General features: G+C 33.1%; 1 protein-coding gene across 2 annotated transcripts; it reads left to right on the top strand.

Moving 5' to 3' along the window:
• Positions 1-5,241: 5,241 nt before the first annotated feature.
• LOC112501187 (zinc finger CCCH domain-containing protein ZFN-like) lies at positions 5,242-11,852 on the top strand. 2 transcript variants are annotated; one of them, XM_025104870.1, is made up of 8 exons: positions 5,242-5,794; positions 6,162-6,337; positions 6,909-6,962; positions 9,127-9,243; positions 9,346-9,496; positions 9,596-9,630; positions 10,667-10,906; positions 11,426-11,852. In XM_025104870.1, exons 1-8 carry the CDS (start codon positions 5,719-5,721, stop codon positions 11,675-11,677), a joined length of 1,101 nt encoding a protein of 366 aa, XP_024960638.1. In that variant the 5' UTR covers positions 5,242-5,718; the 3' UTR covers positions 11,678-11,852. The 2 variants fall into 2 exon arrangements, with proteins under 2 accessions (XP_024960638.1, XP_024960637.1); XM_025104869.1 differs by having other exon boundaries at positions 9,346-9,630.
• Positions 11,853-13,156: the final 1,304 nt, after the last annotated feature.

Here is a 13,156-nt window from a genome sequence, read left to right as displayed (position 1 = left end):
TAGCTCGCGAGTTGTCTCGTATCATTTACATCCCTACTCTCGACTCTTACTATGTTTATTCACCAAGATAAATGACCTTATAAGTATTTACTAATTATATTATTTATTTTCCATTTTTAATCAAATTAAATCTATAAATGATTAATTTGAATAAATATCGGCATTTAAAGCATCATAGATTATTTATGATTTATTATTTATTATTATTTTTTAAAATACGCGTAATTTAAAATCTAAAAGAAAAAAAAAATACAGCAATCGTATTCGATGCGATTTATTAGTCCACCATTCAACGCTAAAGTTCCCTTATTTATTCTTTTATTAATTACTACGTTTAATTTTGGAAAGAGTATCCACATGGCATGACGTCATTGGTTCGAAGATTGACTAAATCTGATGGTGGGACCAGCTCTCACCTGCCAAACTTTCGTTGTGCATTGAAAGTGGGTCTGAACCCGAACAATAAAGATTTGGGACTTTGGTCCATACCTATTTCGGGTCATTTTCTTAATCGGGTTCGGATCTTTATTTCAAACTATAAATTTTATAAAATGTATTTATTAAAATAAATTTTAAATAAAAACAGTTTGCAAAATTGACAATACTCTTATTAACCTGGATATCCACCTCGTTATGCGAGCCGATTAATCACAGAGCGATCACCTATTTTGCAGGTTGTCCGAAATCACTGCATTTAAATATCCGTGGCTACAATAGAATTTTTATTCCTCCTTGAATTTGAACCTGAGACCTCCAGACACTTTTAACATTTAGAACTCAAACTCAAACCAATCAAAAAATTGGTTTAATGAATAAACTGGTCGGATTTTAGAAACCTTTTTATGATGAGCGAAAGTCAAACGAGTCGTTCATGTGTAAGTTGACTCGTCGACAATTTCTTTAAGTTTCATTAAATAATTAAGATATTAAAGGTCATTATTAAAATAGCGACTCGATATTAAATATGGTAAATTGCATGAAAAAGTAACGTACATTAACTTGATTCTTATTTCGGGTAACATATTTTTAAAACTTTCATTTTGATACCTAAGATGTAAAGTTTTAAACATTTAACTACCTGGATAACCGATTGAAGTATTAACCGATTAATTTAGAACAGATGATTTATGATTTTAGACTATAAAAATCAATTTTTAATAATTTATGGTATGAAAAGAAAATTACCACTCCCTTTATTGCGAAATGACTAGATGCCTTTTATATGTATCTTCTAATTTTCATTTCCATTATTTATAAATAAATAATAATAAATATATGATTTATTTTAAATTTTATATAATTATTATCGTCCACATTGTAATCGTTTAAGTTGCATAAAGTACATTTGTTTTTCTTGCTTGAAAATAGAGTAGGGGTAAAAGGGTAAATTGAGCAAGGAGGTGTGAAAACTGTGGAGAGTTTTCCGGCGTGACCGTTGAACGTGGTATAGAAATAACCTAAGTCAGGGGCAGAAAGCGTGAGATGCCACACGAGCCGTTGCGTCCCTCTTCCCATTTTACCCCCCAACACTATTCACAACCTTTATTTTTCATCCCTCAACTAACATGTTTTTGGCTACATTGCATGAAAATGTAACGTATTTTGGTTTGATTCATATTTTGTGTAACGTACTTTTAAAACTTTAACTTCTGTATCTTGAAATTTAGATGTGATATCTCAAATATTTGGACCAAGGTACGTTAAATAAAATGTACATTGAACCAATGTTACCTTGTATTTTCATGCATTATTATATGTAACTGTAAACTATGTAATTAAATGTTTGAGATGTCATATATCGAGATGGCAACAGGGTCGGTGGAATCGGGGATCGCAATATCCATCCCGTCCTCGATCCCTAATTTCCATCTCAGTCAGGGAATAAGATTTCGTCCTTAAGATTTTTCCCCATCTACACAATTTAATTTTTTACATAATGTTTTAATATATTATGTATATAAACGTAAATTTTACGTTTAAACGACATATAATTAGGGCTGTAAACGAACCGAACGAACACGAACGGAGACTTTTAGTTGTTACATTTATATAAGAGTAGCATAAAAAACGTAGTTTAACACATAAATATATGAATTGCAGTACTTAATAATTGAAATTTTAATATCACCACGTCGTTGTAGCAACAAAAGTTTTTGACAGACAAGCAAATCAATAATGTAATTCCGTTTACAAGTTTTCATCATGGAAAACTGATTATATCAGTAAATTATATACACTAATTGAGTTTATCATTTTAGTAGTATACATAAGAGTGTGTGTGTGTGTGTGTATAAATGTAAGCACAAACAGAAATGTATCATTAATACTCGGGTCAGGCAGGGACGAACCTATAGTGGTGCATATGGTGGCACGTGCCACCATATTATTCCTTCGTCGAAGGGTACAACTTTTTATGTTAGTGAAAAGTGCAACTGTACTAATCTGTTGTGTGTCACCGTATGTATTTTGAAACTACAATGAGAACAAGTTTTATTTGATATAGTTTCTTTGCAAGGCTTTTATTCTACCTCAGATCCAAATTCGAATTTTATTAATGTCATTTTTTTAGTCAAATGGTACCACCATTTGAATAAAATTATATACATTTGTTTCTTTTGGTTAAATGGTGCTATCATTTGAAACTTTTTCCTTATATTTTTTTTTCTTATAGTCAAATGGTGTCACCGTTTCAAAAAAAAATTAGATCCATCCCTAGCGTCGGGGATGAAGGGTATCCCCATCCCCGTATTATAAATTTGGAGATTCCCCATCCTAGGTCAACTCGGGGGTTCTCGGGTCAAACCAAGATCAGTTATCAGGTTCTCCGTCAAATGTGCCAACAAATTTATATTAAAAGTCCATGAACTAAAAACAATTTTGTTAAACCAATCTATTTATAAAAAAAAAATCTTTTAAATGATATCTGATAAAAATGTAATAACGTATTTTAAATAACAGTTTGATAGTCATATTATTGCTCTAAAAAGCTATGTGGAACGTGATCAGGGTATCGGGAACGCCAATCCCCATCCTCATCTCCATTCGGGAATCAGTAATTTTTTTTATCGTCTATACAATTTAATTTTTGATATAATATCTTTATGTATATATAAATGTAAATCTTGTGTTTAAACGACCTATCACGATAATATTTTAATCAAATCAATTTTTTAATTGTTGCATTTCTTTAAGAGTAACGTCAATCAAACTTAATTTAGTGACCAGTATATCAAATACAGCTTAATACTTTGAAATTTTATACAACACCTTGGTCCTCTTGTTTATAAGCAAAAAAAGGACCCCTCATATTGGTATTATTGGAAGCGGGTTCTGTATGAGATTGACTGAGATTGCTGATGATCAACTTTTTGCTTAAATACAAACAAAACTTTTTTCACGAATGTAATCATTTTGAAAGTTTACAAGATCAGCTACACATATATAATATTATATATATATATATATGTATATATATATGTGTGTATATATATACTCATTTGGATTTATCTTTTTATTTTTATTATCTATACTATGTTATAAAGTATTTAACAAAAACTCTTAAAAACAATTTATTATACATAAAACATTGTTTATTGATGCATATTATTTAAAATTCAAGATTACAAGTAGATAGTGCATGAGTGCATCTTATTAAAGTTCCATGTTAGAATTTGTGTAACTAACTACAGATAAACATAATTAAATACATGATAAACATAATTTTAAATATGAAAAATTTAAAATATAATTAAGATAATCATTGAGTTCTAACAAAATACTTAGTTATTATTTTATAAAAAATATTTTATTAAACCAAAAATAAATTAGTTCGTTATTAAAAACTTCAATTAAATTACAATAAAAAATTGATTTAAATAAATTATACAAAAACGAGAATTTTTAAATAGTTAATTTGATACTAATATCGATTACTTTTTTTAAAATTTTATAATATCTTCAAATTTATATTTCATTCAAAAAAAAAAAACATTTTCCTTTTTCTCAAAAAACCATATAAAATGGTATTATAATATCAATAGACCCAAAATATAAAACGAAACATTAAAATCAAAATATATATCGCTACATTATGCGAGTATCCTTCTAGTATATATATATATATATATATATATATATAAGCGATCAAATGCAAACTATCAAATTTGTACAAACCGTGCAAACCACTCTCATCCGTCGATTTCATTGTTTAATCTTATGAAATTTTTTCATGAAATTGTTTAATATTGTACCACTAAAAAACGCCTAGAACGCTTCAGAAAACTCTCTACGTCTATCATTGGTACTCCAAAACATAGTTGATAACTTTTAACCCTCCCCTAACCTCCTTTCTCTCTCAACAACAATCCTATAAGTAATCAACTATCCTAATCCTTTGCCCATCGAAAAGTAATGACTTCCCTGTTGTCCAGCCTCGGCTACTGTCTCCTTGCCTGCTCATCCCACATCTTTCTCAGCCTGCCGCACTGCCATGATCGTCACACTCTCCACCCTCCTCATAGGTGCTGTTTGCAGCTGGTTCGCTCCCTTGATCCTGATATTATCTGATTCTATTAAACATATCGGTCACAAGTAGTTCATTGTTTTTAAAAAAATATGTGTAGATTTATTCAATGAATCTCTTTTATTTTTTGTACATAAAAAACAACTACATGATTTCCACAAGGACTTGACTGTCAAAAACTTCTCCATAGGGGTTATAAATGCAAAAAACATGAATCATAGGGACAAAAACCGAAAATTCGTGAGATAGTACCATTAAGTTTGCGGAACACGTAATCTAAACCTTTTAAACGGCCCTCATCTCCTGACACCTGTCCTCAGTAAAATTCAACGGCTACGATCATCGACCTTCTCTTCCACGCCACCCACTTTCCCGCCATTTCAACGGCGGCGATTTTCTACAAGGAAAAAACAATTTCCCGTATTTTCCGCAATAAAAAGAAAATACAAAAAATTTATTTATAAATACCGTATTTCTCTTGATTGTGAAATTACGATATTACCCTTCGGTAGCAACTCCATCCCTTCTAGATTCCCAAGGACTATTTAGTCAACTGGTAGTCGACAATATTTCCCATTCGTACACGAGTAGAAAAACAAAAAAATCATTATAAAAATGTTGAAATAAAAAATAAATAGAAAAATAAAAATTCTTGTTCGAGATCGAGGAGATCCCAAAAATTAAAAATCAAGAATTTCTAGAGAGAGAAAGTTAGAGAGAGAGAGAGAGAGGGGGGAAGTTGAGGGAAATTACCGAAATGGAAAAGGTGAAGAAAGAATATTTGGTCAGATTTTTCATTCATCACATTGATAGATCATTCATGAATTCCATTTGGGTTTGAAGATTCTCTTGGTTTTTCAATTCAGTTTCATCTTGCCATATCAACACTTTGATGATCAAGATTCAAGAACAAACGATGAAATTTTAACCCTTTTCCCCCTCAAGTTCTTGGTGAAATCGGTCGTAATCATCGTCTTTTTTAAATCAATTGTCGATATCGTTTCTTTATAATTTCTGGGTTTTGATTAAAAAGTTTTGGGTCATCGTTTTTGGGTTTGATTAGTTTATTAAAAGGGAAAAAAAACAGAACACACGCATAGCACCAGAGAAACACTGTGTGTGTGTGTGTAATTTTTATATATAAATTAAAAAAAAATTCAATCCGTTTTGCATTTATAAAAAATATATATATTGGTATGCCGGATAATCGGCGTGTTCAGAGGAATGGTGGCGTCGCTAATTCTTCTTCCAATCCTGTTCATAACATTGAAGGTACAATTCATACGTATGAACTTCTGATTTTTGAGTTTTAAATTAGCATTTTTTTTCTGTTAGTGATTTATTAGTGCTTGATTTCGAAGCAACCCCATTAGTTTTAAAGAATGCGATCATGCTGTGAATGTTTCATTTGTTAAGTCTGTTTATGTTTCTGATGGTTACTCTGTTACAATTCGATTCATCTGTTGGAAAATTTTCCCCTAATTTTATCTCTGTTTATTTGCCCTATATGTCTGAACTTCTTGTTTCCGTATGGTACTTTTGATCATGAACTGTTTGGAATTTGTGAATTTTTAGTTTTTTTTATTGTTTAAAACTTGTATATATGTTTGATTTTTCTATAAAATTCTTGAATTTTTAGAAGCTGTAAGGCCATTGAGAATTCAGACGGATGGGAAAGCCGATGGGACTGCGATGGCTGGTTCGATGGCGTACCCGGATCGGCCTGGTGAACCTGATTGTATATTTTATTTAAGGACTGGCATGTGTGGCTATGGAAATAGTTGTAGGTTTAACCATCCAACCCACATTGGGCAGGTAAAGAAAAATACCCTTTTGTAAAATTTGCTTAATTTTCTTCATTTCTAGTGTTTCTTTAGTTGTAGGTCAATTAGGGGTTGTTTGGTTAGTTTTTCATCAAGTCCGGTGTGGATTAATCTGCCTGTATAGTTTGGGGAGGTTTTTGTTTGAGATGGTTTTTTCGTAAATGGAATAAGCATGTTTTTTAATTGGGGAGGGCAGTTTGGAAAAAAAAACTTGCTTTCTGCATAAAGCTCCTGCCTAGAAGCTTATTGAATAAGCCACTTTCTTTATCATTAAGCCACTACCAAACATCTGTATATGGCTGACCGAATAAGCTGTGATCCCGTTAAGCTCATTAAGCTGCTAACAAAAATGCCCTTAATTGAGTAATAGAAAGAGCCTTGGTGCATTACTAGCTGTAGGTTGTCCATTTTAGTGTTTTGCAATCTTTATAACAAGCCTTTTGTCCCAAAAGACTTGTGGGTGGTTTTGGCCTATGCCAATTTAATTGGGATAAAAGCTCGGTGTTTTTCGTGTTTTTGAAGTTTGATGCATAATTGTTTTCATATTTATTATCAATTTATAGGCCAATTATCTTGGAGGTGAGCTCCCGGAAAGAGTTGGAGAGCCAGACTGTGTGGTAAGTTCCTTTCTACATGTTTATGTTGCTGTGGTTTCGATGTTTGCGATAATTTTTTAGGGATTTCATAGTAAATCATTGGAATTTTCATAAAAAGGGATAACTTTATTTATGGGTTTTCAAATGCCTACTTGAGTTTCAGTTCTTTAACTGTGCACATTCTTACTTATGGGAGTGATTGTTGAGATGTCTTGAATGTGTGTTTTAAAAGTTATTAGTGCCGTGTCCAAAAATCATGATCAGATAGCTAGTTGCAAGAAAGTAATCAAGTTACAAGAGGGAGGTTTAGGGGAAAGCCCCCCAAAAAAATGAAATATTGAGGAACAACACCATTTATCTGGACAGTGTGCACATGTGCATACAAGTAATTGAAGTTGCTCCTTGGTTTTTATGCACATGTGCATACCCGAAAAATTGCTTATAAGTTACTTGTATGCACATGTGCATACTGTAGAAAAGAATGGTTACTAGGGTGTTCCTTAGTTTTTCAATTTTTTGTTATTTTCCCCTGAACCTGACCCCAAGTTACAAATATTTACTCTAAAAAATCAGTTTTGCTGTAGCAACTCTGTAACTGGTTCTCAAATTCTGATTATTTTGACCCCTAATAAATTAGAAATGCAGAATTAGAATCGGATTTGCCAAACATTGGAAAACTAGTCATTGCGACTTTAAATCACAATGATTGGGTTTGCAGCACATCTAAACGTCCCTTTAGTTCTGGGTTCCTGCCAAAACAATAGGGTCTCACTCATAATCCAATCCTAGTAGGATTATATTTCTATTAGGGTCCATAAACAGTCGGTCTGCCTTAAGTTAGACACATACAATGCAATGAAGTTTAGTTTAATTTCTATTTCGTGTAACAAAAAAATATTTTTTTCCTCAATCAATGTAACGAAATTTCCTATTTTGTGCCTAGTTTGACTGGGTAACCTGCTTATTTTGTAACATCTGATTACGTGGATACCCGTTTACAAAAGGTTTACGAAAAGGTTACGGTGAAGTGGACCATAAACTTGACATTCACGTCATCATATGTTAAAAGATCACATCCATGATCGTTCTATAGATGCAACCAACAGAATACAACCGTGTTTGAAGAACACGTAAATCTCTTAAAGCAAGGCAAGTTAACTTTTAAGTAGAAAGGTCCATGCAACAAGATGATTTTGCGCTAGTGCTCAGACATTTCTTTGGGGGCAAAATGCTTCAAATGCAAAAAAGTTCTGTTTAGTTCCTATTTAGTTTAACGAAGATTTTTTTTTGATGTAATAAAGTTTCAATTTTTTTCTATTTTGTATGCTAATCTTGTAACTTTTGATGACGTGGATACTCTTATACCCGTTTATGAAAGCTATACGACATGTTTACCACGAAGTGAACGATAATCTTGGCATCCACATCATCAAATGTTACAAGATCAGCAGGTTGTCGGTCAAAATGGGTAAAAACTAGAAAATTTTACAACTTTGTTACATTAAATAGGGAATTTTGAAACTTTGTTACATTGATTGAGAAAAGAAATTATTTGTTACACTAAATAGATAAAAGTGCCCTTAGATTAGAGAATGAGGGATCTAACTGTAATCTGGATGTGGAAGAACAGTAGAATCACAACAAATATAATCAAGAACAGTGGTATGGATCAATGGCGTAGTCATCAGGTTGTTCATTAATCAAAAGGTTACAAGCTGAGAGAGTTTAGAATCTAGAGAGAGAAATTCTCTAAGCACAGAGAATTCTATCACAATTGAGCTCTATCTATGAAAAACTTACAATGACAGAAGAGAAACTTATTATTTATAGTACAATGCAGTTAAGTCGGTTAAAACTAATCCAGTAGCAATTTGCCACGTGTTCCATTAACTCTTATGGATAGCATAACTCTTGTCCGCTTGATCAGAGATCTGACTCGTATCCCATCCGGATCTCTGACTTTTGTCTTGCCCAGAGCTCTGACTCTTCTTCGACCCTTGGTGATTTCAGAGAACTTATTCCCTGATCCATCTTCTATGCAAACTGGGTTCTAACAATAGAAACTAATGCAAACTTCATTGCATTTTTATCCATTTTGCTCTTTCTTTGGTTATCCCCCTTAAGTTGAAAAGCATTCCAAAAAAATTCTGGGAAATGTTTGTAATTGAAGTGTCTCCATTTTCAGTATTTTCTAAAGACTGGTACTTGCAAATTTGGATCGACTTGCAAATACAACCATCCTCGTGATAGGCGTGGTGCTGGACCAGTCGTGTTGAATATGGTTGGGCTACCTATGCGGCAGGTATTTCCGTCTTAATCACTGCTTTTTAATGTGTTTAAAATGCTAATTAGTCCTACTTTCTAATGTTTTAAAATGCTAATTAAACTTATGATACCGTTGTAGGAAGAGAAGGCATGCCCGCATTACATACGAACTGGATCATGTAAATTTGGAGTTGCATGCAAGTTCCATCATCCGCAGCCATCGCTCGATGGATCAATTTCATATGCATCAACACTTGTACCTTCATCTGGTTCACCACCTCATATCAGTGGTATTTCTGCATGGTCATTACCTAGAGCAACATATGTTTCTGATCCTCTCTTACAGACTCCTCAAACTTACTTACCAATTGTTCTTCCTCATTCTCAAGGCATTGGCCCCACACAAGGTTGGAGCACTTATATGGTAAGTAGTACAAGATTCTTTCAAGATTTTCATCTCAAAAAATGTATACTTTTAGCTCTCATCAGTCAAACCGGTTCATTTTGGCATAATGAAACATCTAATTGATCATTACCGTGGATTTTCAAGATTTTTTCATCGCAAAAAATGTATTTTTTAGCTTTCATACATCAAATTGGTTTATTTTTGGCATAATGAAACATCTTGTTTTTATCATTATCATGAATTTTCAAGATTCTTTCAACTTTTTTTTATCTCAAAAATGTTTTTTTAGCTTTCATACTTCAAATTGGTTTTGGCATAATGAGAGATCCGGTTGATCATTGTTGTGGATTTTGGGTACCGGTTTTGGAATTTATGTTGGTTTAGTTTATCTTATGCTATAATGTAAGGGGTGGATAGTTTATATGGTAAGTATGATAACATCTAACCACAAGGGTGGTGCCTGATTGGTTTGAGTTTGGCTTTCAAAGGTCAAAAGTACCAGGAGGTCCCAGGTTCAAATCCAATGAGGAATAAAAATCCCCTTGTGGCCACGGAGGTTCAAATGCGGTTGGTCACCCTGAGATTAGTTGGCTCGCATAGCGGGTTGGATATTCAGGTTAATAAGAAAAAGTATAATAACATCTAGGATTTTCAAGATTCTTTCAACTTTTTCATCTCAAAAATGTCTTTTTTCTAGCTTTCATACATCAACTTGGTTTATTTTTTGGCATGATGAAAGATCCGGTTGATAATGATCGTGGATTTTTGGAATTTATGTTGGTTTTATTTTCCGTCTTAGAATGAAAGGGGTCAAATAGTTTACGGTAAGTCTATGAACATCCACGATTTTCAAGATTTTTTCAACTTTTTCATCTCAAAAAATGTCTTTTTTTTGCTTTCATACTTCAAATTGGTTTATTTTTGGCATTATGAAAGATCCAGTTGATCATGACTGTGGACTTTGGGTACCCGGTTTTGGAAATTATTTTGATTTTGTTTTCTTGCGTATTAACAAAAAGGGTCGATAGTTTACGGTCTTCCATTCTTTCTTCAGGGAAGTCTGAGCCCAGTAAGCTCGGCCAGCATCTTTGGTGGTTCGGGTTCCATTGACCAGGCCTATCCGTTAACATCTGCTTCTAATCTGCCTGAACGGCCTGGAGAACCAGAATGTCGTTATTTCATGAACACTGGGAACTGCAAATATGGATCAGACTGCAAGTATCATCACCCGAAGGAAAAAATTGCTCAAATGGCTGCTAGTTCACTGGGCCCACTCGGCCTTCCTCTGAGACCTGTAAGTTGAACAAAGATCTTCTATCGCCTTCATGTCAACCAATCACGTGAAAACATAAATTATGCGAATTTATATTAAAAGAACTGATTATGTGTCTTCACGTGATTGGTGGGAGGACATGGGATTTGGGGACGAGATTTTTATGTGATTAACCTGAAATCTTTAGACAGATAATACTTTTGAAAACGGGACTATGAGGCGAAGTTCCGTTAGGAACCCAAAATTGATTAAGAACCTGCGCCATGTGTCCCTCTTGAGGATGAATATTCATCGTGAATAACACATTCAGGATGAATATGGAAGTGCTATTCACCGCAAATCACACTCACTATGAATATGGAAGTGTTGTTCATCGTAAATAACACATTCACAATGAATACGAAAGTGTTATTTTCATCATGAGTCACACGTGCGCGATGAATATGTTACAACATTCATGATGAATAACATGTCCATATTCATGAGGACTATGTTATGTTATGTTATGAGAAGGTCATCCAACCGGTTTGAAAAATGCAGGGGCAAGCGGTGTGTTCGTACTATAGCCTTTATGGAATCTGCAAGTTTGGGCCAACTTGTAAATACGATCACCCATTGGTGGGATATTCATATAATTACGGGATAAGTATGCCAATCGTGGATCCGTCGGTGTTCCCGTACGGTGGGGGAAGACATTCATCGGCAGCGTCTTCCCCTTCGAAAAGGAAAGGTGGTTCGCGATCTCCGTCACCTGAAAATGCTGCATCTCCTTCACATTCAGGATCAATCTGATTGATGTCACATTGCTTCATTTGATGGTGTGTTGTTAAAGAGAATTGAGTTGGGTTTTTGAGAGGTGAATTTGAAGGATGGATTTGTTTTTGGTTTTTGAATAAAAAGGGAAAATTGTTAAAACTTTATTTGCTGATATTACTTCCATTTTTATTTGGTATCAACTGTTTTTTCTTTCTTCAAGTGTTTTGTGGATGATTGTTTTTTTAATCGGTGGGTGTTCGGACCAGCTTGAACGCACCTCGATTAATTCCAGAACCCTTGGAGAACAGGTAGGAAAATCTCAGTGGCGTTGTAGGGTTCGAACTGGTGATCTCCAAAAACCCAAGTTTAATTGTCAGCTGAATTAATTCGTGTACTTTGTGAATGATTTTTGAGTGGTTTTTGTGCATTCTTTCTTTGTGAAATCCTTATGTAAAAGTGTCAATGTTTTGTAGTTGTTGAATGGTTTTGTGCATAATCATTAAGTGGTTAGAATGATTAAGAGGTTCTCATGATATAATACAAAATAAAATATAATTGTTTGATAATTGTTTACAATGAAATTAGGGATCTTAATGGTTAAAGGAGGTTCAGGATACAAAATCAGGCAGACTTTTTTTTTTGCCAAACAATATTCACTTTTTAACAATTCAGGTATTGCCTCTTAATTGAACTATTAAGAGGTAAATAAACAACCTCTTAGCCCTTGTTTTTTTTTATTATAAAAAACTCTGATTAGTTTCTTATGTCTGATTCGTTAAGAGATAGGGTTATTCTGACTGTTTTTTTCAAAATTTCAAAGACATTTATATCTTATTGTTCTCTTACCTGGTAAGAGGTAAACCAATTTTTTATTTGCCTCTTATTGTTCTCCAAACCCTCAGCAATGACGTTTCTTAATCTATTATTTCTCTTAATCGATTATCACCTATCTCAATTAATGTATTTTAATAGGATTTAAATGTGTTAAATACCGTTAATGACATATTTTTGTTTAAATGAATGCTAATTATATAGTTTAGAAGTAAATTTCGTAACAATGGTGAATAAATATGTGAAATTGTATAAATTTATCAATAAATTCAACGTAATAATTTTTTAATGGGTAAAATAGATAATCTAAACAAATTCAGACATTTATCAGTTTACAAAACAGTTTTTATTGATTCAGATTTCAGACTTCAACACCACCTCTTATCAATTAGAACTGAAATAAGACTACAAATTTAAGCACTTCTTGAAAAACAAAAGTCACCTTATGCAATTTGTTAAAGTGCTACTTGTCATGCCAACATTTTACACAACTAACATTTAGCAACTTGCTAAAGTGTTTCTTGTTGTATCAACATTTTACACAACTAACGTTTTAGCAACTTGTTAAAGTGTTACTTTATGAATAAAGAAAAGTCCAAAAAACCCAATGAACTTTCCTATTTGGAATGATCAAATTATTGGACACATTTTTTTTGAATGAATACGTCATTCGACTTTCTGAAA

Source organism: Cynara cardunculus (genome assembly GCF_001531365.2).
Source record: "Cynara cardunculus var. scolymus isolate 2C chromosome LG 17, CcrdV1, whole genome shotgun sequence".
NCBI classification, from domain to species: domain Eukaryota; kingdom Viridiplantae; phylum Streptophyta; class Magnoliopsida; order Asterales; family Asteraceae; genus Cynara; species Cynara cardunculus.
This window is presented reverse-complemented; position numbering and strand designations above follow the sequence as displayed.

Bases quoted from the DNA above. Each gene is read 5' to 3' on its own strand.
- LOC112501187 (XM_025104869.1), top strand. From the start codon at position 5,719: ATGCCGGATAATCGGCGTGTTCAGAGGAATGGTGGCGTCGCTAATTCT. The intron at 5,795-6,161 runs GTACAATTCATA...TTGAATTTTTAG, and splicing joins TCCTGTTCATAACATTGAAG to AAGCTGTAAGGCCATTGAGA. The intron at 9,631-10,666 runs GTAAGTAGTACA...TTCTTTCTTCAG, and splicing joins AAGGTTGGAGCACTTATATG to GGAAGTCTGAGCCCAGTAAG.